The sequence below is a fragment of the Cibotium barometz genome, chromosome 40 (genome assembly GCF_041138505.1).
Source record: "Cibotium barometz isolate CiBa-2024 chromosome 40, ASM4113850v1, whole genome shotgun sequence".
Lineage (NCBI taxonomy): Eukaryota > Viridiplantae > Streptophyta > Polypodiopsida > Cyatheales > Cibotiaceae > Cibotium > Cibotium barometz.
In genome coordinates, this window is record NC_141085.1 from 31752591 (window position 1) to 31776554 (window position 23964).

General features: G+C 52.0%; 1 protein-coding gene across 5 annotated transcripts in view; it reads left to right on the top strand.

Moving 5' to 3' along the window:
* Positions 1-23964, top strand: part of LOC147615416 (uncharacterized) — a 160133-nt gene that overhangs the window by 58003 nt on the left and 78166 nt on the right. For all 5 annotated transcript variants that reach the window (XM_086779523.1, XM_086779526.1, XM_086779528.1 and 2 more), the window contains one exon: positions 13870-13952. In XM_086779523.1, the coding sequence (XP_086635649.1) occupies positions 13870-13952 (83 nt within the window). The remainder of the gene's footprint in view (positions 1-13869; positions 13953-23964) is intronic.

Consider the following 23964-nt stretch of genomic DNA (forward strand, 5'->3'; position numbering starts at 1 on the left):
ATACTAGAGAGATGCACCACCTGACGGTGCGAGACCTATGGGACTAGTCTGAGACTTGCAGTATGGAAGTGCAACGGAGCATTGAGACTGGATGTGGGGGCCTTTGAGGACAGCTTCAGAGATAGGGACATCATCTTCTACTCGGAGACACATTAGGCCCCGGGCAGCACATTACCGAGAGTGGCGGGATACAGATGGGAGACGACTTGTAGACAAGAGGCCCGTTCGAAGCATGGTGGTCGCGGATCTGGAGGAGTTGCAGTTCTTTTTAGAGAGGAGCTTCAGCCACTCATCCATGTTATGCGCCGTGATGAGAGCGCGAGGTAGTCAGAGTGAGGGCAGATGAGGGTAGACCCCTATACATTGCTATATGTTACTTTCCACCGAGTACATCTCATTATGCAGCGCCCAAGGGGCAATCTCCATATATGATTCTAGATGAGGACATATGGGAGTTCTCCAGGGAGGGAGATGTTATCATACTTGGGGACTTCAATGCTCGAACAGCTCAGTACCAGACCTCCTTCTTTGACACTTCGGAGGAGATGTTGAGAGAGAGAGATGTGGAGGAGATGTGTTTGACCCAGAGATCACAGGATGAGGTGAGTGTACTCAGTATGGGAGATACCTCTTGGAGAGGGGGACTGCACATAGGCTGGCCATTTTAAATGGCCTAGAGAGGTATCCACTTGCCAGTGGCTTTACTTGCTTTCCACGCAGACATGGGGCCATCATAGTGGCATGCACTTCTCTCCTTTACGGTGGATTTCCACTACAGTACCTGCCAGGTTGGGCAGTCCTCCTATCACCCGAGATATACCTTCTGTAGAGAGACTGATGGAGTATACACTGCAGAGATCTACAGCTTGTTGAGTGCAGAGGATCCATAGAGGCCGTTAGCAGAGCTCACACAGATCCTGACAGAGGCTTTACATACAGCTGCAGCGACGGCCTTCCCACACACGCAGCCCATAGTACGACCACGTCCTGGGAGCATGCCCCAAAATAGTTGGTATGATGATGACTGTAGGGCATAGTTACCGTGGAACGGCGTTCCGCCTTCCTGGAATGCCGGAACGCCAGTCTGGAAGATGCCGCGTGCTCGGAACGCGCAAACGGAGCGCGGAACGCCCAGTAAAGTCGGAACGTGGCGGAACGTTCCCCGGAACGCCGGAACGTAGGGCGGAATGTGCGTTCCGGGCGTTCCGGCCTGTCTGTCTCTGCGCGGCGGCGGCGACGTGTTTTGTTGCTGCTACGGCTGTTTTTTTGCCATTTGCTGAAGCCTGCTGCCTGAGTGCTCTCCCCTTTGCTGAGTTGCAACTTGCTCTCCCCTACCACTCCACCCTTCCTCTTGGCTGCCCCCTTGGCTGCCCCACACTCTCCGTTCCACCTACTACTCCACCCTTCCTCTTGGCTGCCCCACACTCTCCGTTCCACCTTGAGGCTTGAGCCTTGGCTCCCCCACACTCTCCCTACCTCCTCTTGGCAAACCCTCTTGGGCCTTGGCCCCTTCTCTTGCTCAGTTGGCTGCCCCACAGGTGACAAGCCACGCTACCAAGTACCCACACTACCCTCTTGCCATTTGGGCCGGCACTTGAGCAGGTAAAGTTTAAACAAGGCTCTACATTTTGACGCAATGAACATTGGAATTCATATGTCATTTTATGTCATATGACGTGGCGTTCCCCGACGTTCCCGATCCGCTCCCGTTCCTGCTCCTGTTCTAGCATCCGACGTTCCCGGAACGTTCCCGTTCCAGAGTAACTATGCTGTAGGGAGCTCAGAGTCCGGCTACTCAGTTGGAGAGAGACATCTATCATTTGTTTTTGAGTCAGGATTCTGGGGAGGCCTGGAGATTGCTTAGAGAGCACCCCCCGCCTTCGGCCATTACCTCTCCAGATACATGGGGCGAGTATGCAGCCTCCCTCTACACAGTACCAGAGTAGCCACCACTACCAAACCCTCCGGAGCCTTGTCCACCCACTTGTACCTTCTTCACAGCAGAGATGGTGAGGAGGGCCATCAACAGATTGCATACAGGGAGGGCAGAGGATCATGAGGGCATTGTAGCCGAGCATTTCATACATGCTAGAGATATGATTGTAGACTTGCTAGCTCTTATGTTTAATAGAGCCATGTGTGAGGGGTTTCTTGGGACTTGGAGTACTTCCACGATTGTGCCGGTACTCAAGTCTGGAGATCCGAGCCTGCTGACTAACTACCGCACCATTATGATTGGTCACTCGCTGGCCAAGCTATATGCCTCTATTCTTGAGCAGGAGTTGAGCAGATGGGCAGAGAGACAAGGGGTCCGAGCTCAGGGAGGACAGGCCGGTTTCAGGAGGAGATTCTCTACTTTGGATCATATCTTTTTGCTCAGGGCTATCATTGAGGAGGGTAGAGCACATGGGAGGAGGATCTACTGTGGCTTTGTGGATTTCCGCAAGGCCTTTGACACAGTGCCAAGAGCTAGACTGATGCGCAGGCTGCAAGACTTGGGGGTTCCATGTGAGCTCATTTGGGGTATTCTGGCACTTTATGAGATAGTAGTTGGGCAGGTGTGGACTTCAGAGGGTCTCTCCCAGCCAGTACACTCCACTATAGGGGTGAAACAGGGCTGCCTGCTCTCTCCGACTCTATTTGGACTATACATTGATGAGATCTCTGATTATATTGGGACACGAGGGGACAGAGGAGCCCAGTTGGCTGGCACTTGGATACCTCTACTCTTATCTGCTGATGATATTGTGCTTATAGCAGACTCACCAGAGGGTATGCAGAGGCACTTGGATACTTTACATGCTTATGCACAGGACAGTGGGCTCTTAGTTAACCTTGGTAAGACCAAGGTTATGGTGTTTAACACTACAGCTCAGTGGGTTTGGAGATCAGCGCCTATTTTCACATATGGGCAGGAGACAGTGGAGTATGTTGACTCATACACATCTTGGAGTGGTGTTCATTGGGCCCACATTTTCCATGAGGGGGGCAGCAGAGGCCAGATTGACTAGAGGATATGCAGCACTAGGAGGTCTAGAGAGGATGTGCTCACAAGTACAGTTTCAGGAGCCACGCACTAAGTTGTGGCTTTTTGACACGCTGGTCACATCGGCTATGCTATATGGAGTACAGAGCTAGGGGCCTAGCCTAGATCGTCACAGTCGATCCGGATGCACATACGATGGATGGAGATCGATGGAGAGACCACTTGTGTCCATGATCCCCAGGATGATTCGGGCTAAGGCCTCGGTACCCCATGAGATTATTAGAGCCGAGATGGGAGCACCACCGATCGTAGTCCAGGCTCTTGCTAGATCAGTGTCCTTCATTCATAGCACCTGGGAGCTTCCCCGACACCGGTATGCACGACTTGCTTTAGAGTCCTCTCATCAGCTAGCCATGGAGGGAGACACTTCATGTTGGTATGTGCAGATAGCATCCTGGTTTGAGCTCCACGGGTTCAGTTTAGACAGAATTCCACCTTTTCAGTACTCTCTCGAGGCACACTCTCTCACCTTGACACATTCTGAGATTAGTAGAGTCATCAGACACGACCTCATTCAGTTGGACACTAGGAGGTACATGGCTAGAGCCCTCACAGGAGTTGGGGACGAAGATGGCTTTCTATAGAGACCATCTTCTCCGCACCACCGAGGATGGCTTTATACTTAGACCGAGCTACATGGATACCCATCTGTCTCATGGATTGAGGTGCGCCATTGGCAGATCCGCACCTTCTCACATCAGTTAGAGATAGAGACAGGCAGATTTAGAGGCATATCTCCAGGGTACAGGATTTGTCAGATTTGTTGGATAGAGCCAGAGAGCGGAGGAGCACTACATCTGTCGCTGCACAACATATTATGAGATTCGAGGGCGCTACCATTGCCTTTTTAGAGAGGGATTTGGAGCACTGGCTAGAGTCATGGACTATTGTGATCAGCGATGCCTGGGTTTTTATAGGCTCAGAGAGTCCATTATCAGGAGCAGACGCCCGACTGGCAGGGAGCCCACATAGAGACAGCTTTAGAGGGACTACCTGGGAGGACACACAGCCGACAGCCCAGCAGCAGGCACCCCGTGGGACTCTAGTTGAGAGAGCTATCCAGTTGGGCAGATCTAGACGGCCGAGGGTTCGTGGATCCTCACATCGGAGACGGTGCCTACACCAGAGGATTCAGAGCATCCTTGGGAGGCATCGGGTTCGTCCGACCAGGCATCCCACTATGGCAGATATCCAGGCCATCCGGCAGAGACCCATGCTAGAGCTCCTAGGATGATTAGGACTCCAGCCATATACTGTTGTACTCACTGTCACCTCACTTTTGTACTCCCCCATATTCATGAATTCATGTATCCATGTACGCATGTACTCCATTTTGACTAGTAGCATTAGCTTCCCACTCTCCCTAGTTGCTGCTTCCGGATGCCCCCTCTACTGATGTATTGTGGGGCTAGATACTTACCTTCAGTTCTTTCTTTTCTTTTCCAGACAGTGTATTAGATGTCACACGGTTGTAACTTTGGTCTCATAGGTCACTTTGGCCTTTTGAAGACGTTAATATAACATTTCATTTCATTTTATTTCATTTCTCTCTCCCAGAGGTTGAGACGGAGGAGCATTACTTTTGCCGCTGCCCAGTATACTATGAGATCTGCGGGAGGTTCACTGTCTATTTCGTGAGGGATTCGGTCCACTCTCCAGGATCATTGACTTCCAGGACCAGTGTTGCCTGGGCCTCTTCCTGCTTGATCTCCGCAGACACAGGGACACCTTCTTGAGAGAGCTTCGGCCGCCCCAGCCACCCCGCTCCCTCCCTCGCCAGCCAACCATCATCAGTTTGTTCTGGACCCAGGAGGTGGAGGACACCGACATAGTGGATCTTGTGGACCCTCCACGAGCTGCTCTGGACCTACCTCGCCCGAGAGGAGTTACCTCGGACCGAGCCTCTGCACTCCAGCGTGCCCCACGCCCTCCTTGGGCCCCCCATTTGCCACGATCACCTCATCAGCTCCAGATCGAGAACATGCTCCACCGCCATCGAGCTACCTTTCCACGTGACATAGCTGAGGGAGATCTCTGGGCCATGCTTGATATTTTGGAGAGTGGTATACCATCTACTCGGAGCTGATGTTGCTCTCATGTTTCTATTTTCTTAGTATTCCATGATGAGTTTCCATGGACAATTTTGTATCACCCTAGTGAGATAGCTATGTTTATGTTTTCTTTCTGTTTTATTTTCCATTCCATGATGAGATATGCCATGGACATTATTGTATCACTTTGGTCTCATAGGCCCATTGGGTCTTTAGTAGACACTTAATATATCTTTCTTTGTTTCTCTCACAGCCTCAGCATCGGCGATGTATGATATCTTATATCCCTCTTATGGCACTGGATGGAGTTAGACATAGATCTGCATAGCATGCTTGTACTACCCCTTCAGCATATAGAGATGCATCTTGCCTTAGCACTCCATCCACATCCCCACCCCCCCTTATATTGTTTGTATATGGGCTCCACCGATCTATGATGATTCACAATGGTATCTAGACACATGCACACTTTTTCTTTTCTTTCTTTTCTTCCGATGACCATAAGAAACACAGTTGTAGTATTTTTTGTCTCATAGGCCGACTTTGGCCTCTCGTAGACGTTAATATATCTTTCTTTCTCTCTCTCTCTCTCTCTCTCTCTCTCTCTCTCTCTCTCTCTCTCTCTCTCTCTCTCTCTCTCTCTCTCTCTCTCTCTCTCTCCGACAGAGGATACCCCATACAGGTACTCCGATTTGTCTCATAGGCCGAGTTCGGTCTTTTGGAAGACGTTAATAAAATCTTTCTTTCTTTCTTTCTTTCTCTCTCTCCTCTCATCGCGCTGCTGCTGCCCGCACTGCTCCCATCACGGTGTTGCTACCCGCGTTGCTCTCTCGCATCGTGTTGTTGCTTAAGCTGTCCACTGCCTGTGCTTCAGCTGACGCTCTCTTCCTCCCTCTGCGTTTTCAGAGCCCCACCATCCCTCCCCCGCCCCTGCATTTTCAGCCTCCCGCCATCTCTTTCTCTCTCCTCGTAGCCCCCTCCCGCCACTCTCTCTTTGTTCCGTCTCATCGCCTGTTGTGCCCAGCACACCCCACCATCTCTCTCTTCCCGTCTCTCTGTTCGCTACTGCCGCCCACTAGCCCCTCCGCCTAGCGCTATGCCGGCCCGTCTGCCTGCCTGGTAGCCCCTGTGCGTCCCTTTTCCCACCCACCCTTCCTCAGGCCCCCAAGGCAGCAACATAACTCTCTCTCTCTCTCTCTCCTCCCTACTTGTGGCAAGGGCTGCAGAGTAATCTCGAGGAATGGCCCCGAGTCTCCGAGAGAAGCTCGAGGCCCTTTAGACGGCAATGAAGGCACTGATCAAGGAGAACAAGAAGACATCCGATTGCAACCTCAATGAGGTGGAGAACAAACTACACCGGCCGGCGGCACATCATGGCCCTCGAAGCACGGGTCACGGACCTTGAACAAGAGAACACAGCACTCAAGGAGGAGGTGAGTGCATTGAAAGTGGAACTGGTAGCCGTCAAGAACACTGAGAAGGAAGAAGGGGAGATCAATGACAACACTCTCACGGCCATCAAAGAAGAGATCTCCAAAGAGATCACAAAGGACATGGAGGGAAAACTCGAAGCCAAGCAGTCAGGATGGGTTGAGGTGGTGAAGAAGAACATCCGTAAAGAAGTGAGAGAGGAGACTCAAAGGGAAGAACATCAAATCATTCACACCACCATTGAGGAGGAGAAGATGAGGCATGCCCGCCGCCTCAACATTCGAGTCACAGGTATAGCCGAGACACCCAACTCCACTCTCGAGAAAGATGGACAGCTTCTATGCATAAAGCGAGGCTACAGGGAAGAGGACCCTCTCCCCTTCACCAAAGCTTGTAGAGCCGGGAAAGACTCAACACGCAAGCGAGCCCTCATCCTATAGTTTGCAGGAGAGACGGAGAGGGTCACCTTCATGAGGAAGAGGGTCATACTACGAGGCTTAGAGGGAGCTCCTATTTTCTTGGATGATGATCTCACGAGGATGCAACTAGAGCATAAGAGAGCTTGCATGCCACGAGTCTTACACGCGAGGAGAGAAGGCAAGAAGGCCTTCTATCGAGATGGTTGGGTCATCATTGGCCGGCCCATGGATTAGCGGTTTGGGGCCTATGGGACACAGACCAGGCCAGTGACAGAGATACACATGGCAGTATGGAACTGTAATGGTTCACTATGGGTGCACCCTGGACGACTGGAGCATGTTATGGGGAGAAGAGACATCATACTTGTGACAGAGACACGTTAGAGCCCAGAGAGAGGGCTACCTCAAGTAGAGGGATTCTAGTGGGAGTCAGCATACAGGAGGACCACACGCCAGGGTACCTCGAGAGGGTCGGGGGGAGTAGCAATTCTATTCAAACGGGAGCTACAGGGGAGACTGAGAGTGGTAGCACAGGATCTAGAGGCCAGATACATGTGGATCAGCTTACAGCTCTCACAGGACAGGGTTATATACATAGCCCTATGTTACTTTCCTCCATCAGGATCCTCCTATGTCATTACAGAGGACATGCCACAGGAGGAGGAGACAGGAGCCTCGCCATACACTTGTTTGTCAAAGGAGATTATGCATTATTCTACACTAGGGGAAGTATTTCTTACGGGTGACTTCAATGCCCACACACAGCGCAGACAGTGTGAGGTGTATGACTATGATGACATGGAGATCCTCCATCCTGTGGATCTAGAGGAGATAGGGGCTAGTCGGGCATCAGAGGACACTCGACCAGACAAAGGACATTATGGGGACCACTTACTAGAGTTCGGAGCCAGGCATCGTCTCGTTATTTATCATGGGATGCTATAGTGGCTGGGATCAGGAGGGCTGACATGCTTCCCACATGGGGGTCATACACGGACTGGAGGCACGGTGGTAGACGACATTATGGGGTCTTTGGAGGCATCACAGCTTGTCACCTCGTTCTCCATCCCACCTTGTCCTATTGTGGCAGATCATACATACTTGGCATTTTCACTAGCCGGATCACCAGTATCACCAGCCCCCCCACATACCGATGCCACACACTACCATCTACTTCACACATAACATGGCAGACATATACACTGGCAGAGTAGAGGATGGGCTCCTACTCATGGATCCCCTAGCACCTATGGATATGATTACAGCCTAGCTGGCATCACTCCTACACACGGCTGCATTACAGAGCTTCCCACATCGTGTCCACTCAGGAGAGCCTGCGAGATCTAGGACTATGCCCCAGAACAGATGGTATGATGACGAGTGCAGAGTGACTGCTAGTCTACCGCACTTTGGTTTCTACCAGAGGCCGGTTTCAAGGTTCTGTTGCCGGGACCCATCATCAACTTTCTTAAGGGGGTGAGCTCGTGGTTTCCTCGAGGAAAGTCATTGCTGAAAAATTCAGCAACATGTCAGACACAGAAGACGAATATTTTTATAATGAAGAGGAAGAGCAAGAGACCTCTCTTGAGAGAAATGAATCTGAGGATATTCTTGCCGGAGAACAGGCTGCAGATGATGCACAATATGAGGATGTAACACAGCCAGAAGATATGCCTAGTAAATAGGAAGATGATGCTCAGTTTAAAAATCGTTTGGCAGGTGTAATGGATGTGTTTATGCAGCTCACACAAAGTGAGAAGTTTGCTGAATTTATGAGATCCCGTTCTGAGCCTGAAAAGAAGAAGAAGAAGGTGCGTTCTAAGAACCTACCTCAGGGTCATAGTGGTGCCTTCCCACAGGATCCATCTTTTGGACAGTTTCCGAACATGCAACATACTTTTGGTGCTAACTCACAGAGTTCCTTTTTCGGACAGCCATTTATTCCACAGCAGTCTATGCATCCAGGTTATTTTGGTGGAGGTGATGACATCATACGTGTACCTAATACGTGTACCTAGGGGTTACCTTCTCTGCAGTAGCCACGCGCTTCACCATGGGTTCAGCAGCCAGAGCTAGATTGACACGGGGACATGCAGCATTGGCTATGCTAGAGAGACAGTGCCACCAGGCTCATTCAGCCCCAGATGAAGGGGTGGCTATTTGACACATTAGTCGCACCGGCACTGATGTATGGAGCAGCGGTATGGGTGCCAGGGTTGCTACCCATTGGTGGACATAGATAGAGAGACCACAGGCCCTCATGATGGCATGCATGATACGCAGCAAACCGTCATACCTCATGACATTATCCGAGCAGAGTTTGTTGCGCCTCCTATGATGGTAGAGGCCATATTCCAGACTATATGCCTGCTAGACAGATTTAGAGAGATGCCACAGGACAGATTATCATACAGAGCTTTTGAGGCATCTAGACAGTTGGCTGAGGCAGGAGACAGAGGATCATGGTATGCACAGGTCACACATTGGTTCTCACAGCATGGCCTAGACATGGATCATCTACCACCATTCCAGTATGACAGGGAGGCACCACATATCGGTCTCTCTCATAGTGAGAGGAACAGAGTATTGAGATAGGACCTATGGCAGCTCTATACACGAGAGACATGGATATCGCCTACACAGCCTCTTCCACCGAAGATGCTATACTATAGAGATCACTTCATGAGTATCACTGATGATGGATTTATAGAGAGGCCTAGATACATGGAGGGCTTTTTACCACACGGCTCCCGAGTAGCTATTGGTCAGCTTAGAGTTTCATCACATCGATTGGAGATCAAGACTAGCAGAGTAGCACGGATCCCCCGAGAGGAGAGGGTATGCAGATTGTGCAGACAGGAGGTAGAGAGTGAGGAGCATTATGTATGTAGATGCAAAGCATATACAGCCATCAGAGAGAGATATCCCATTTTATTCAGAGAGCCACATTCCCTACGCCAGATCTTTGAGGCAGCAGACCTGCGCATACTGGGGAGATTCATTCTAGACATACAGCGTCACAGAGAGACATCATTACAGGCTCAGACAGCTCCAGAGGGGGGACGACAAACACAGATTAATACATTTTTTCAGAGATCCACCCCACTCCCAGCCCCTACACAACAGGGAATTACTCTCCAGAGAGCAGAGACACTCAGAGCCGTAGGAGACAGAGGACACTTGGCTTTCGGACACCACGCCTATACCAGAGAGAGATGACAGAGATCAGAGCTCAGTTTCACAGAGAGGTGCGGAGCGACTGGCTCGCTTCAGAGCAGACCCAGGCATGTTCTTTAGGGAGCTGTGGACACCCCCTTCATTGATGTATACCGTTTTATACCCCCAGTATGGTACATGATGGAGCTAGCTAGGTTGCATATCATGATTGTATACGCCAGGCATATAGCTTTGCATTCTCCTATTAGTAGAGCTCCATCCCCTCCCCCACTCATTGTACTTATTGCACACCCAGATTCAGCTTTTTTTTTTTCCAAGAAAAGATCCTTTCATTAGTTATAAAAAAAACGCCTACTGGGCTACAAAACCCCTCTCCAGCTCATAAGAAGGCAAAGCAGAGATCCAATCAAGGCAGCTAGGGAGACTCTCCCTAGGTGCAACAAAGTACAAATAAAAGTACAAATAACTGAGAGGCTATATCATACAATAGGAGGGGGGAAAATCCACACAGGTGGCCCTGTAGTGCCAACGGGGGGTACCCGCGTGTAGAGTATAGAAAGGGCCGCTGCGCCAAGTGGTGTGGAAGGCCTAGTGCCGCAAGATCGCTTGATCCGAGTCGCCCCGGATGTGGTCATACTGTCCTCGCAGGGTGTGAATCAACTCCTGCCAGATAGCCCGAACAGTCTCCCAGATTCAGCTTTTTAGTTCATTACTTTTTCATTTTGTTGGGATGACAGAGGATACCCCACACAGGTACACTGATTTGTCTCATAGGCCGAGTTCGGTCTTTTGGAAGACGTTAACAAAATCTTTCTTTCTTTCTCTCTCTACCCCCCCCCCCCCCCCCAATCCGACAAAGGCAGATCCAAGAGAGTCTCCACGGATATGATGTGCTCCCTTCATAGAGGCCTAACATTACCTCGACCATCAGATCAGTTCTAGCCGAGGTTGGTATCGTCATTAGCTGATCATGGCATATCTCACTCTACATAGGATCATCTGCTGATTACATGTAAATATATTAGTGTTATATGTTTTCTTTACTTTTTCTTTCAGTTTTCCATGGCTCGGTATATCCATGGTACCATTGTATGACTTTTGGTCTTATAGACCCTTGGGGTCTTTAATAGATGTTAATATTACTTTCTTTATTTCTTTATTTCTTTCCTTCTCTCCAGTGTGCCCACTCAAAGCTGACCACACCTAGCTTTCTTTGATCTTCAGCTGCACACATCTCGCCCCTGCACCACCCCCACTTGTCACACATCACGCTCAGATCCACTTTCATCATGACTGTGATGACATCTACTCCAACCACATCTACCGCCATCTAGCAAGTATGGACCCCTCAGCACCCCTAGCCACCCTCACCTCTCAACTTACCACCATCATACACACATCCGCCATAGCTGCCTTCCCACATATGCACGATCCACCACCAAACCTCCCACAGGCATCATGCCTCAGCATTGCTGGTATGATGTTGAGTGTCGCAACACACTTGACCGTCTCAAACGTGAGCAAGGTACTGGTCAAATCCAAGAGCGAGACTCGTCACAAGAAACGAGCACATTGTAGACAAAGTTGGGATGAATTATACCAAATATGCAGCCCTAGCCCTGATGGAGAGACATGATTCGAGGCCTGTTTTTAGGAGCTGAGGTCGAAGGGTTGGCCACCCCAGTTACCCCGGCGTTTATGTATGGAGCACCCTTCCTGGCACCAGATCTTCTAGCCTACACCTAGAAGCAACTAGGGCGGACCCGGGTCATAATGCTCTCCCGCATGATCCGTAACAAACCATTGATCCCACATGAGATTATTCAGGAAAAGTTTGATGCACCTCTTGTGGCAGTGGAGGCACTCTTTAAGAAAGTCACTTACATCCACAACATCTGGGACATGCATCCCTCACTACTTCCAAGGCTTGCTTTATAGTCGTCCCAGCAGCTAGTAGCCCACGGACAACCCTCATGGTATGCTACTGTATGTGCATGGTTTAAGGCTCATAGACTCAAAGTGGATCAGCTCCCACCACCTTAGTACAATGTGGATGCCCCCTTCCTCAGGCTCAAGCATGAGGACAGGAATGGGGTGATCTGATATGATCTACTTCCACAGGGACATGCATCCCTCACACGACCTTCTAGGCTTGCTTTATAGTCATCCCAGCAACTAGTAGCCCAGGGACAACTCTCATGGTATGCTATTGTATGTGCATGGTTTGAGGCTCATAGACTACAAGCGGTGCAGGAGGAGAGGAATCGGGTGACCTGATATGCTCTACTTGGACTTTACATTCAGGCCACATGGATTACACCGTTAGAGCCATTGCACACGAAGGTGCAATACTACAGGGATCATTTCTTGAATCTCACATATGATGGCTTCTTTCAGAGGCCGGGGTACCTTGATATATACATGTCACACGCCATGCGGATTGCGGTTGGCTAGCTATGGGTATCTTCACACTGCCTTTGGATCATGGTCACCATGAAACTCGTTTCGATGGATTTGAAACTCGTTTCACATTTCAGTGTTGAAACGTTTCATGTGCACATTGAAACCATATCGTTTCATGTGGGGAAAAAGGTTGTGATTTTGCGCGCTTTTTAGCTTTTATAATTCTTTCTCTTTCCTTGACATCATTGTACACTTTTTGGTCTCATAGACCCTTTGGGTCTTTCGTAGATGATTAATATAACTTTCTTTCTTTCTTTCTTTCTCTCTCTCAAAGATTGTCTAAGTTTTTTCTTGCTAGAGATGCATCACCACCTGGAGACAGATGGCCCACATGCCATGATGCTGACACCACCCAGACCTCTATCATTGATTTCTTTTGCCCTCACCCGGTGACGGCTATCATTTCCAGGGGACAGCCAGCTCTTGGGTCATTGACCAAAGCGGGAGCGTACACCCTGTGCTAGGCATGTATTTTCCACCCAAACATGTGGTGTCATATAAGAGAGCACAGATTCCTCAAAGAACTAGATGCCCTTGAGGCTGCTGGACCTCTCGCCAGCTGGCAGCTCCGGCCATGGAAGGTTGACATTGACACCATCTATTTGGCATGTTTGGTTGAGTTGATTCCATTCTACTCACACCATGCTGTTGTCATGGTGCAAAAGCCAATGGCTGAAGGGAGAAGATAGCTTAAACTGACATGCGAACACTGCTCCTGCAGGACCAAGAGATTCAAAACTAACATGTGACATATAAGTAAGTTAGCACTCTCCTTGCATGCTGTATCATCCACTTATGTTCCTTGAGCAGGAGGATGTCAATAATTCTCCCAACAACCAAAGGTGGAACTGTTCTTTACTGACCTGCCTCTTGTGGTGGTTGGTGACACTAGTGTTCCTGGAAGGCGAAGGCAACTGAGAAGTTTTCTTTGAAGCCTTTTTCTACCCATCCTTTGATTGACTGTTAGGGGCTGCAATGGAAGTGGTGATAAATTCAACGTAAATATCCAATTATAGGGGTTTGGAAGGCAACTATATGCAGAACTAGAGACATGGAAGGGGAACCTTGCGATGCCACAATCAATTGGATATGAGGTGTCAAGCTGGTTTCTGGTTAGATGAGATAGCAGTAGATCTACTTCACAAACTGGTTGCATGAAAATGGGCTGATGTGTGCCAAAAAATACCTGCATAGGTACTTTTGAAACTGAGCTATGAAACATTTTGTTCCTCCCCTGCAATATATTTCTCAATATTTACGAAGTAGCATGGAAATGATGCAGGTAGGGCAAGCGAGAGAATCAGAGAGATCTATGCGTCTACAGTTTCGAGAGATGGAGAAAGAGCTTGACCACTTGAAGAGGAGGTATGTGAAGATCAAATGCCTAGTTTTTTCTTGTTTAAGGTAAGGTTTTAAGGAGCATTCAGTAGATAGACAATGAAATGGTGCATGTGCTAAAAACATAGGTCTTTTTGTTTTGTTTTGTGTTTTCTTTTTCTTTCGACAAATAGATCCTTCCATCAGTCGAAAAAGGCATCTGCACAAAGTCGACTACAACCCTTAAAAGAGGTTAACAAACAACCCTCTGAAGATGTCAAGATTATAATGCAAAAAGAGGGGGGCTTCCTTTGCTCTCGGAGGGAGGCTACATTGGAAATGACCAGCGGGGCGGGAGGAGAGGAGAGAGACGATGCCACTTTGGGGGCCAAAATCGCCCTCCTAGGCGGGAAAGGGGCCCGGGAAGTGGCTGTGGTGGTGGCGAAAAGCACCAGCTAGGCAGCGAAAGTTCCGCACATGGATCCACATGCCTAGGGGAGGTTTACTTGAGTTCCCCTTGGCTTGCGAGGTTTTCAGGACTGGTTTGGACAGCGATTGGTGGCAGTCCATTCAGACATGGAGCAAATGCACATCTCCAAGTAAAGACCACCTGGGTGATTGCTGGATGATCATCTTCACAATGTAGGTACTTGAAAGTCCCTGTTGTGCTGCAATACTGATGTGGAGGAAGACGAAGAGGTGGGCCACCCATGCCTCCACATTTGCATCCAATAGCTCCTCCAAGGTGGTGATGGGGAGGTTGAAGCCGTGAAGACCTGTGCCGTGTGCCCGCAGGAAGCTGCTTATTGCCTCGACAACAACAAAGAGGAAGAGGAAAGAGGTGGGCCACCCATGCCTCCACATTTGCATCCAATAGCTCCTCCAAGGTGGTGATGGGGAGGTTGAAGCCGTGAAGACCTGTGCCGTGTGCCCGCAGGAAGCTGCTTATTGCCTCGACAACAAAGAGGAAGAGGAAAGGATCCAAGAGACAACCCTCCTTCACAAAGTCGAAAAGGAGAACCGCCATATCCTCCTACCTCATTTGTGCCAAGGTCGTTGTCTCCCATACTGTTAAGATGTTATTCAGGATGCTCCTATCCCAGATGAAACCTGTCTGAGTGCCATGGATGAGAACAGCAAGGTAAGGCTAGAGGTGGAGGCTGATTGTCTGGGCGAGGATTTAGGAGGCCAAGCTGAGTAAGTGATGGGGCACCACTGGCACACCTCAAGCATGTCTCCCCGGGATAAAATGAATGAGACCCTCTGCTAGTCTCTCCGGGAAGGTTCCGATCCATATGATCTCATTGAAGGCCACCCGTAGGCCTGCCCTCATGAGATCCAATGTCGTTAAAAGAGGGAGATCGGAAGCCCATCCTCGGCCGAGAACATTCTCAGTGAAGGAGTGCCTGAAGAGCCTTCTCCAGCTCATCCTCTGAGAAGGGGGAATTCAGTGATAGCTGATGGTCATGTGACACGACCAATTGTAGGTGGTGCCACACCTGCCAATGTGCTTACTCATGAGATGAAGAAGGGGGGTATGCTGAAAGCAACCGAGAGGAAACGTCTCTGGCGATGGAGCTGGAGCTGCTGTAGAAGGTCGTCGTGGACTGGAGGCTGGTGGACATCGGGTGCGCTGTAGTTGGGGATCGTGATCCAAGGTACCTTGAGGTTGGCCGTATATTGATGTAGTATGGTGACTCGTCCTCCTGGGTGGATTTGCAGGCTCAAGTACCTGTCTGGGTTCCCAACTGGTGCTGCCTTTCTGTACCTGGAAGAAGCTAGTAATGTTCAGCCTTGAGGTATCCCAAGATCAAGTCCCAGGCATCGCTGGTCCCAGAAATCAATTATCCTGGACAATGGACTAATTTCCTCTTGGTGAAGGCAGCCGAATCTCCCTCAGATCTCATAGTATGCTGGGCATCTGCAAATGTAGTGCTCCTCCGTTCGACCTGGAGAGAACTGAGTTTGTAAATCCTGTCCTCTGTGGCAATGCCCTCTGCTCTCCTCGTCTCCACTCTGAGCTGGTGAGATGAGACCTGGATCTGCCAAATCGCGGTCCGCATGGCATATTTTTTGCAGGTATTTTGGCCTCTGGATGAATCCATCTGGTATCATCCTCAAGAAGTGATCTCTGTAGAACTGCATCTTTGTGAATAGCTCCGGGGGCATGAGTAATGTGGTGTTGGTGTGTAGATTGAGATGATCAGATTAATGATCGAGTTGGTATCGTGACGGGTGAGATGGAGGGAGGTGACATCTAGGCTTTACTGGAAAGGTGGTAAAAGCGATCCATATGCAATCCTTGTTTGGTAAACCAGCAGGTAACTCAAGGTGGTAAGCAATACAAATGGAGTCCATGTATGATGACGAGTGGGTGACTCTAGCATAGCATGCTCCATCATGCCCTTGCTTTACTACCTGTCGAGAGGACTCCGAAGAAAGTCTCAATTACCCGTGGCTCTCTAGGGTGTGGAGGCGATGCATGTATGTCACCGTTTGGAAAAGTGCACGTATCTATCACTAGGAGAGCTGTCGCAAGCTCTGCAAGCACAATAGGGTGTGGTATTGATGGTATGCTCTGAATCATGCTGGAGAACAGCATGACCTGAAGCCTCTCAATCCTCCCCGCCAAGGTCTGGCACCCCATACATCATTTTTAGGGTTACTAAGATGTTGAAGAGCCATCCCTTAGTACTAGGTTCCCGGAAGTGTGTCTGGAATCAGTCTCTTGAGGAGGGCTAGATCTGCATAGCCTCTCGTCAATCTAGCTTGGGCTGCCTGCCGCATCGTGGAAAGGTGGTAAGCCATCCAAATGCAATCCTTGTGTAAGAAACCAGTGGGTAACTCAAAAGTGGTTGACTCTAGCATAGCATACTCGATCATGCCCTTGCTTTGCTACCTGTCAAGAGGACTCTGAAGCAACTGTCGATTATCTGTGGCTGTCTAGGGTGTGGAGGTGATGCATGTATGTCACCGTTTGGAAAAGTGCATCTATCTATGACTAGGGGGCTGACCCCAAGCTCTCCAAGGACAATAGGGTGTGATATTGATGTATGCTCTGGATCATGCAGGAGAACAGCATGACCTGAAGTCTCTCAATCCTCCCCACCAAGGTCTGGCCCCCCTCAAAAAGGGAGCCCATAGATGATTGCAATGGCTACTAAGATGTTGAAGAGCCATCCCTTAGTACCAAGGAAGTGTGTCTGGAATCAGTGTCTCTTGAGGAGGGCTAGATCTGCATAGCCTCTCGTCAATCTAGCTTGGGCTGCCTGCCTCATGGTGAAAATCGGGCCATAGGACACAGATCTGTATCCTGATAGCTCTGTCTGAAAGCCGTGGCTAACTACATGCGACTCGACGGAAAGGACCGCCTAGCTCCCCAAATCCTGACCTGCGCCCCTCCGCCTCTGTGGCTGCTTCGCCCCTCCTTCCTCTGCCTCCCTTCCTTCCTCCATCGCTGTGCCCCTCCGCCTCTGTGCCTGCTTCGCCCCCATCCACACTCTGCCTCCCATCCTTCCTCCATCGCCATTCGCCCCTGCCTCTGCCCTCCCTTCTTCGCCCTCCAGATTGCGCTGTTCCGCCTCCCCTCCTCTCCCCGCCTCCCCTCCTTCCTCCGCCTCTTCCCTCTGCACAGCGCTGTTGTGCTGCCCTTCCCCCACCCTTCTTCGCCTTTGCGTCCAGCCGTCTCCCCCTTGCTTCCCTTTTTTTTTTCCGAGAAAAGATCCTTTCATTAGTTATGTAAAAAGAACGCCCGTAGGGCTACAAAAGAGATCTCTCCTGCTCCTAACATAGAGAAGAGCAGTGAATACATCATGGCAGCCCGGGAGACTCTCCCTAGGTGCTGCAAAATACAAGCATCAGTCTAAAGGACTGAGCGGCTAAATCATACAATGGGGGGGGGAAAGAGCCAAATAGGTGGCCTGTAGTGCCAACGGGGGGATCCCGTGTGTAGGGTGTAAAACGGGCCGCAGCGCCAAGTGGTATGAAAGGCCTGGCGCCGTAAGATCGCCTCATCCGAGTCTCCCCGGATGCGGTCGTACTGTCCTGGCAGGGTGTGGATCAACTCCCGCCAAATCCCCCGAACAGTCTCTGCTGGTGGCTCCAATCTCCCCTCAAAGGCCGTGAAGCACCGGGCCCTCCAGGTGAACCAGATGGTGAGGCTGCTGAGGAGCTCCCATCGTAAATCCCTCTCCTGTGTCCAGCTGGCGGACGAGAAATCCGGTGCCGGAACCAGGCGAGGCTGGCCCCTAATAAATCTGATGGCCTGACTGCCCTGCTCCATCTCATAGCCCATAGCAGGCCCTGACGAAGTCGACCAAGCAGCGGCACCCCACGTAAACATACCCTCTGGAGAGAGGGGGGCCAGAATACGCAGCATCCGCAGCCAAATCTGCTGTGCCTGAGGGCAGTCCCAAAGGCAATGTCTCTGTGTCTCCATAGGGTGGCCGCATCGGACGCAGGCCGCCGGAAGACCGCTGTAAACAAGCCAAGTGCCAACCGCTGAGCCCCTGTGGGCGACCAGCCACTGAAAAGCCGAGATCCTACGGGCCTGTCGACTAGCCCAGAGCCGAGCCCAGAAATCCTCCAGGAACTCGTGTGATAGTCCCTGCAATCGCCAATGCCCCGCTGCCGGCCGCTGGAGAAACCGTCCTCCTCGCCGTCAAGATATGCCGTCCCAGCCTAACAGTATACTGGAAAAATGTGATCTCTGTGGCCTCAAGGGATGCATAAGGATCATGCCACTCGTACTCTCCGGGGTCCCACTGCAGCCGGGCCAAGGGGCGCGCTGCATATGCCCATATGCGCCAATCCGGGAGCACGTCAGCAGGGTCGGGGTCAATATGCCACTTCCGAGAAGCGGCAGCCACCACCCGAATCCTCTGAAAGGTGCACTTTGAAACCAAAGGCGACTCCACCTCCACTCTCTGGAGTCTGCCCTCATCCTGAATCTCATAATAGAGGCATCTGCCATCCTCAGTGCTAGCTCTGACAGCAATCAGGATCTCCAACTGTGTAAAGGCTCCCATCCACCGTGGGGCCACTGGCTCGAGAGGTGTGAACCACTCCTCTGAAAGTGCCTCCTGAATATCATCCCTCATAATCAATCCCCCTCTGAAGTGACTCAGCCTCTCCACCTGGGTCTCCTCTGGTAGACTGCAGAAAGCCTGCCAGTCTCCAAAACTACGAGCTGGGCCCGCCGCTAAAGGTCCCCAGGCTAGACGAGGCCGAGAACCCAGCATATGACCCTGCTCTGTACGAACCGCTGGGCTCCAGATGAGCGGCTGTCTGGCCCGCTCCTCAACACAAGAAGGAGGCCGCTGAGAGAGCCCCGGTCTCAGCAGCTCCCAAGCTCTCAGGATACTCAAAGCAAATCTGTCCTCCCATCCTCTACTGAGGCCTGTCCTCCTCATCTCTATGAAGATCCAGCGAATCTCTGGTGCCCAAGTACCCCTTGCAGGAGGCGCCCGGGCCTGCAGTCGCTGCAAGAGGAGCTCTTTCCAAGGCTTAGCGCCTGGAAGCAACCCCCGAACAATAAGCTTCCCCAATAAGGCTCTACTCTGATCGACTGGATCTATAATGCCCAAACCGCCCTGAGCTAGCGGAAGTGTAATAACTGCCCATGCAACCTTTGCCCGAGCTGGCTGACCGTCCCGCCCAGACCACAGAAAGTTCCTGATCAGCCTCTGTACCTGGCTGATGCAAGAGCTCGAGAAAATCCAGCAAGACGTAATGTACCACATAGTCGCTAACAGCACCTGATTTGCCACCACCACCCTCCCAGCCAAGGATAGTCGAGCTGTACTCCAATACAATAGCTTCTTCCGAATGCTCAGAAGAAGCGGGGCAATCTGCTGCTCAGGTGACAAATCGAGGCCAATCTGGCATCCCAAATACCGCACTGCTGTGCCGGGAGGAATCCATCTAAAACCGGGGTCCGGACTCCATGCCGGAGTGGGAGCACTACTGATCCAAAAGGCCACTGTCTTGCGCCAATTGATCAATGCTCCCGAAGCTGCACTAAAAACCTGGAGCGACTGCTCTGCCCGAATAAGATTGGCCTCTTGGCCATGCAAAAATAAGCCCGTGTCGTCTGCAAACTCAGCATCAAGCAAATCCTCCCCCCGGACTGGGAGCTGCAGTCCTCTCAAACCAACCTCCTCTGCCGACAAATACATACTCATGGCCTCCGCAAAGAAGAGAAAAAGGAAAGGGGCGAGAGGACACCCCTGACGGACTGATCTGGTCAGCTCAAAACTCGGCCCCCGACCTCCTGCAATCAGCACCTGGCTGCGAGCTGTGGAATACAAAGCTGCCACCCCTCTGATCCATCCTGGCTCAAAGCCCAGGCGTAGCATAGTGCCCTCTAAGAATCCCCAATCAACTCTATCGTATGCCTTCTCAAAATCGAGAAGCATCACGACCAAGTCCTCGCCAAGAAACCTAGCTCGGGCCGTCGCCTCCCAGAAAGTAAAGATGTTGTCAAGGATACTGCGCTCCTTGACAAATCCTGTCTGAGTAGCATGAATCAACTCCCCCAGGAAGGGCTGGATCCTCAAACTCAAGGCCTTTGCCAAGACCTTGTAGACAGTATTGAGGATCGTAATAGGCCTCCAATGCCGAATATCATCTGATACTCCCTCCCCCTTGGGGATGAGATAGATCAAGCCCTCTGAAAAGCTCTGCGGCATCACCCCAGTGTCCAAAACATGCTGAAAGCCCCTGCGGAGGCCTGGCCCCAAAAGGTCCCAATAGCGCATAAAAAAGGCCGGCGTCAGTCCGTCCTCCCCTGGGCAACTATGTCGCGGCAGGACCCTCAAGGCCTCGGCAAGCTCAGTCTCTGACAGAGGCGCACCTAAAACTGTGCGCATATGGTCTGTGACCCTCCTCTGCACATGGACCCACACAGTCTGTCTGCATACATCTCGATCCTCGGTGGCTGGCTCCGCTGAAAGCAAGTCCCTATAAAAAGCAGTGGCAATGTCTCTGATCTCCCCGAGCTCAGTAGCTATCGATCCATCCGGTCTACCAAGCTGGCGAACCCGTGCTCGCGCATGACGGGGTCCAGTGATCTCAAAAAACTCCCCAGTCACTCTATCACCAAGCTGCGTCCACTGAGAGGCCTGACGACGATAGTAAAACTCATGTCTCTGCTCCTCTGCCTCTCTAACCTCCTGGCGGGCCTGGCTCAGCTGGGACGCCACCCACTCACATGCTGGCTGCTGCTCCTGAAGGCGCTGTAGCGAAGCAAGGCTGCGTCTCAGCCGTTGCTCCCGCTCTCGAATCTCTCCCAGTCGTGTCAAAGCTGCAGCGTGCAGAAAAGAGCTAAGATCAATGAGTCCCTGGGCACACTGGCCCGCTGCATCCTGGTCAGAGCACTGACTATCATGCCAGATCCTCTCAATGTCCTCAGCGAGACTGGGGTCTGCAAGTACCCGCTCTGGGATCCTCAACTGCAAGCTGGGCTCCCGTGTCCCCTCCTCCAAAGTCAATATAACTGGCGCATGATCTGAAAATGAGGTGCCAGCAAGAATGCCGACGGAGCTCCCTCGCTCCCCCAACCAATCGCCCACATAAAAGCGATCAATCCGAGATAGATTAGTCCCTCCCTGCCGGCGATCCGACCGAGAGAAACTAAGACTGTCCTGAGACCGGGAGAAAGCCCCATGCTACCATGCATCAGTGATCCTCAGTGACATGCAAAACCGGTCCCAAGCTGCAAGCTCCGTGCCGTGCACTGTAACATGACTGCCTCCCACCCTATCTGCCGGGTCCTCAAGCATGTTGAAGTCTCCCCCAACACACCAATGTGCGGCCTCTGGCAATGCATCTGTAACCTGAGTCCAAAACTCTGCTCTGGCACTAGCATGATTGGGCGCATAGATGTTGAGCACACCCAATAGCTCATCATGCATCCTAAGAATGACATACTGTGCTCTCCCAGGCACAATGATCCCTCGATCCACAATGGCCTGCCGCCATGCATCTGCAATAACCATGCATACTCCTCCCTGTCCACCCAAAGGACCAAACCCTGCAGACCAGAAAGTGTCCCATCTACCAGGCATCACCGAACCATATCTCCGGATCCTGCTCTTACCCAAGTGGTGCTCCTGCATCATCAGAATGTCAATGCTGCCACCAACCAGGCATCTCTGTAGCTCCTGCCTCAAGCAGCCTCGATAGCGTATAAAGTGTGCTCCGCCAAGGCCCTGTACATTCCATGAGATGATCCTCATGGATGTCCTACTGAGGTGGATGCTGTCTCAGCCGTGCGGCGAGCCTTCGCAAGCGGCTTGGATGGAGAGTAGTCCCCATCCGAACGGCTGCGAGTCTGCCCACCCGGTGTACTGCAAGAATCCCGGATCAGGCGCTAGTGGCTGTGACCCATGGCGACTGCCTCCTGCTCTGACATAGTAACCTCGTGTATACTCACATATCCTGGGTCGCGTGCCAAATCTGCAACTATGCGCACGACCAAATGCCGAATCCCGGATGTATCCACACTCCCGGGATCCAAGAAAAAATGAGCCAACTCCCAAAGTCGGCCTATCACATCTGTAACCTCCAAATCGCTCATGTGATGAGAAAACTCAACTGCCTGAGTCTTCAACGTGCTGAGAGCGAGCTCTAGAGTCCACTCCCGGTCACAAGGTCCACATAGAGGGAATGAGAAGGCCACCGCTGAGTCTAGTGCCTCCTCCCCGCGGGCCGGAGGTATCACTACATGCACTCGGATGGGTGCTGGCTCATGGGGGCCATCGGCTCCAAAAAGCCGTGTAAAGGTATAGTCAAACGCCTCCGAGCGCTGACGAATGCCGAGGCGACTCAGCCGACTGCGGATAGATGAAATCCGTGAGGCCCTAATCGGCATAGGTCTCCTCTGTGACGCTCGAGCGAGGTCAGTGCTCAGCGCCCTCCGGACTGCAGGTGAGCGCCAGGGAACTGCCAGGACCTCCCGGGAAGGCGAGGCGGGCGGAGGGGGAGGAGGGGGAGGCGAGGGAGGAGGAGAGGGAGCCGCTGCCGAGACCGGAGCGGGGGCGGGAGGAGGCGATGGTGGATGCGAGGCGGTGGGAGGGGGTGGGTGTGGGGGAGGTGAAGGAGGGGGAGCTGGCATCTCCTGGTCCTCGGACGCTGCAGGGGTCTCCTCCTGAAGGGGAGCAAATCTGTTCCTCACGGGAACCCAGTGAGGCTGAGACTATGGCTGCTGCTGCAGCGGTATCTGGGCGCGCTGCTGTGGCTGTCTCCCTCGACGGCGCCCCTGTCCAGGCTGCCACTCCGAGGTCTCTGTGGCCTGAGCAGGTGTCCCTGAGGCTGCCTGCCGAGCCGAATCTGTGGTGGGCGGGCCATCCGTGGCCTGCTGCTGCTGTGGTGAGGGCCGAGGTCTCCTGCGAGGGCAGGCCTTGGCCAAATGACCGACCTGCCTGCAAATGAAGCACTGGTTCGGGAGCCCCGAGAACTCCACTCTCTGATCTATCCACCCCCCCCCTATCCTAGGTAGCTGAATGACCTTAGGAAGGGAGGAGATGTCAGATACCAACACTCTGACCGAAGGTAGCCCAGCTGCTCTGGCCACCACTGAAGCTGCTGAGGGGCCCGTCTCAAGAACCGAGCCCACCAATGCTCCGAGCCTGGTAAGGAGCGGAAGATACTCCCGGCGGAGACCAGGGAAACAAACTGTAATATGGAAGAGGCGCTCTCCCTGCTCCGCCGCTGCTGGGTCAAATCCATGCTGCCAAGGCCTGAAGAAAGCCCGAGCACCCCTGATATCCAGAGGACTCATGGCAAGGACCTTGGCAACGCTCTGGGCGGTCTCGAACTCGATCTGATAATGTCCCCGGCCCAAGAGCTGTACATCCAGGATCTTGCCCACATCTGCAAGAAGGCGGGCCTGAAGAAGATCCCTGATCTCCCCTCTGCTGGGGCGAGTGCCGACTATACGGCAGATGGTGGAGTGAGCCTGAAGGCGCTCCACCTCTGCGGTGAGGCTCGCTTCCTCTTCCGGCGAAAGAGAAAGCCTGATGGGGATGACCTCGGGGGCGGGCGAGGGGGCTGCAGAAGA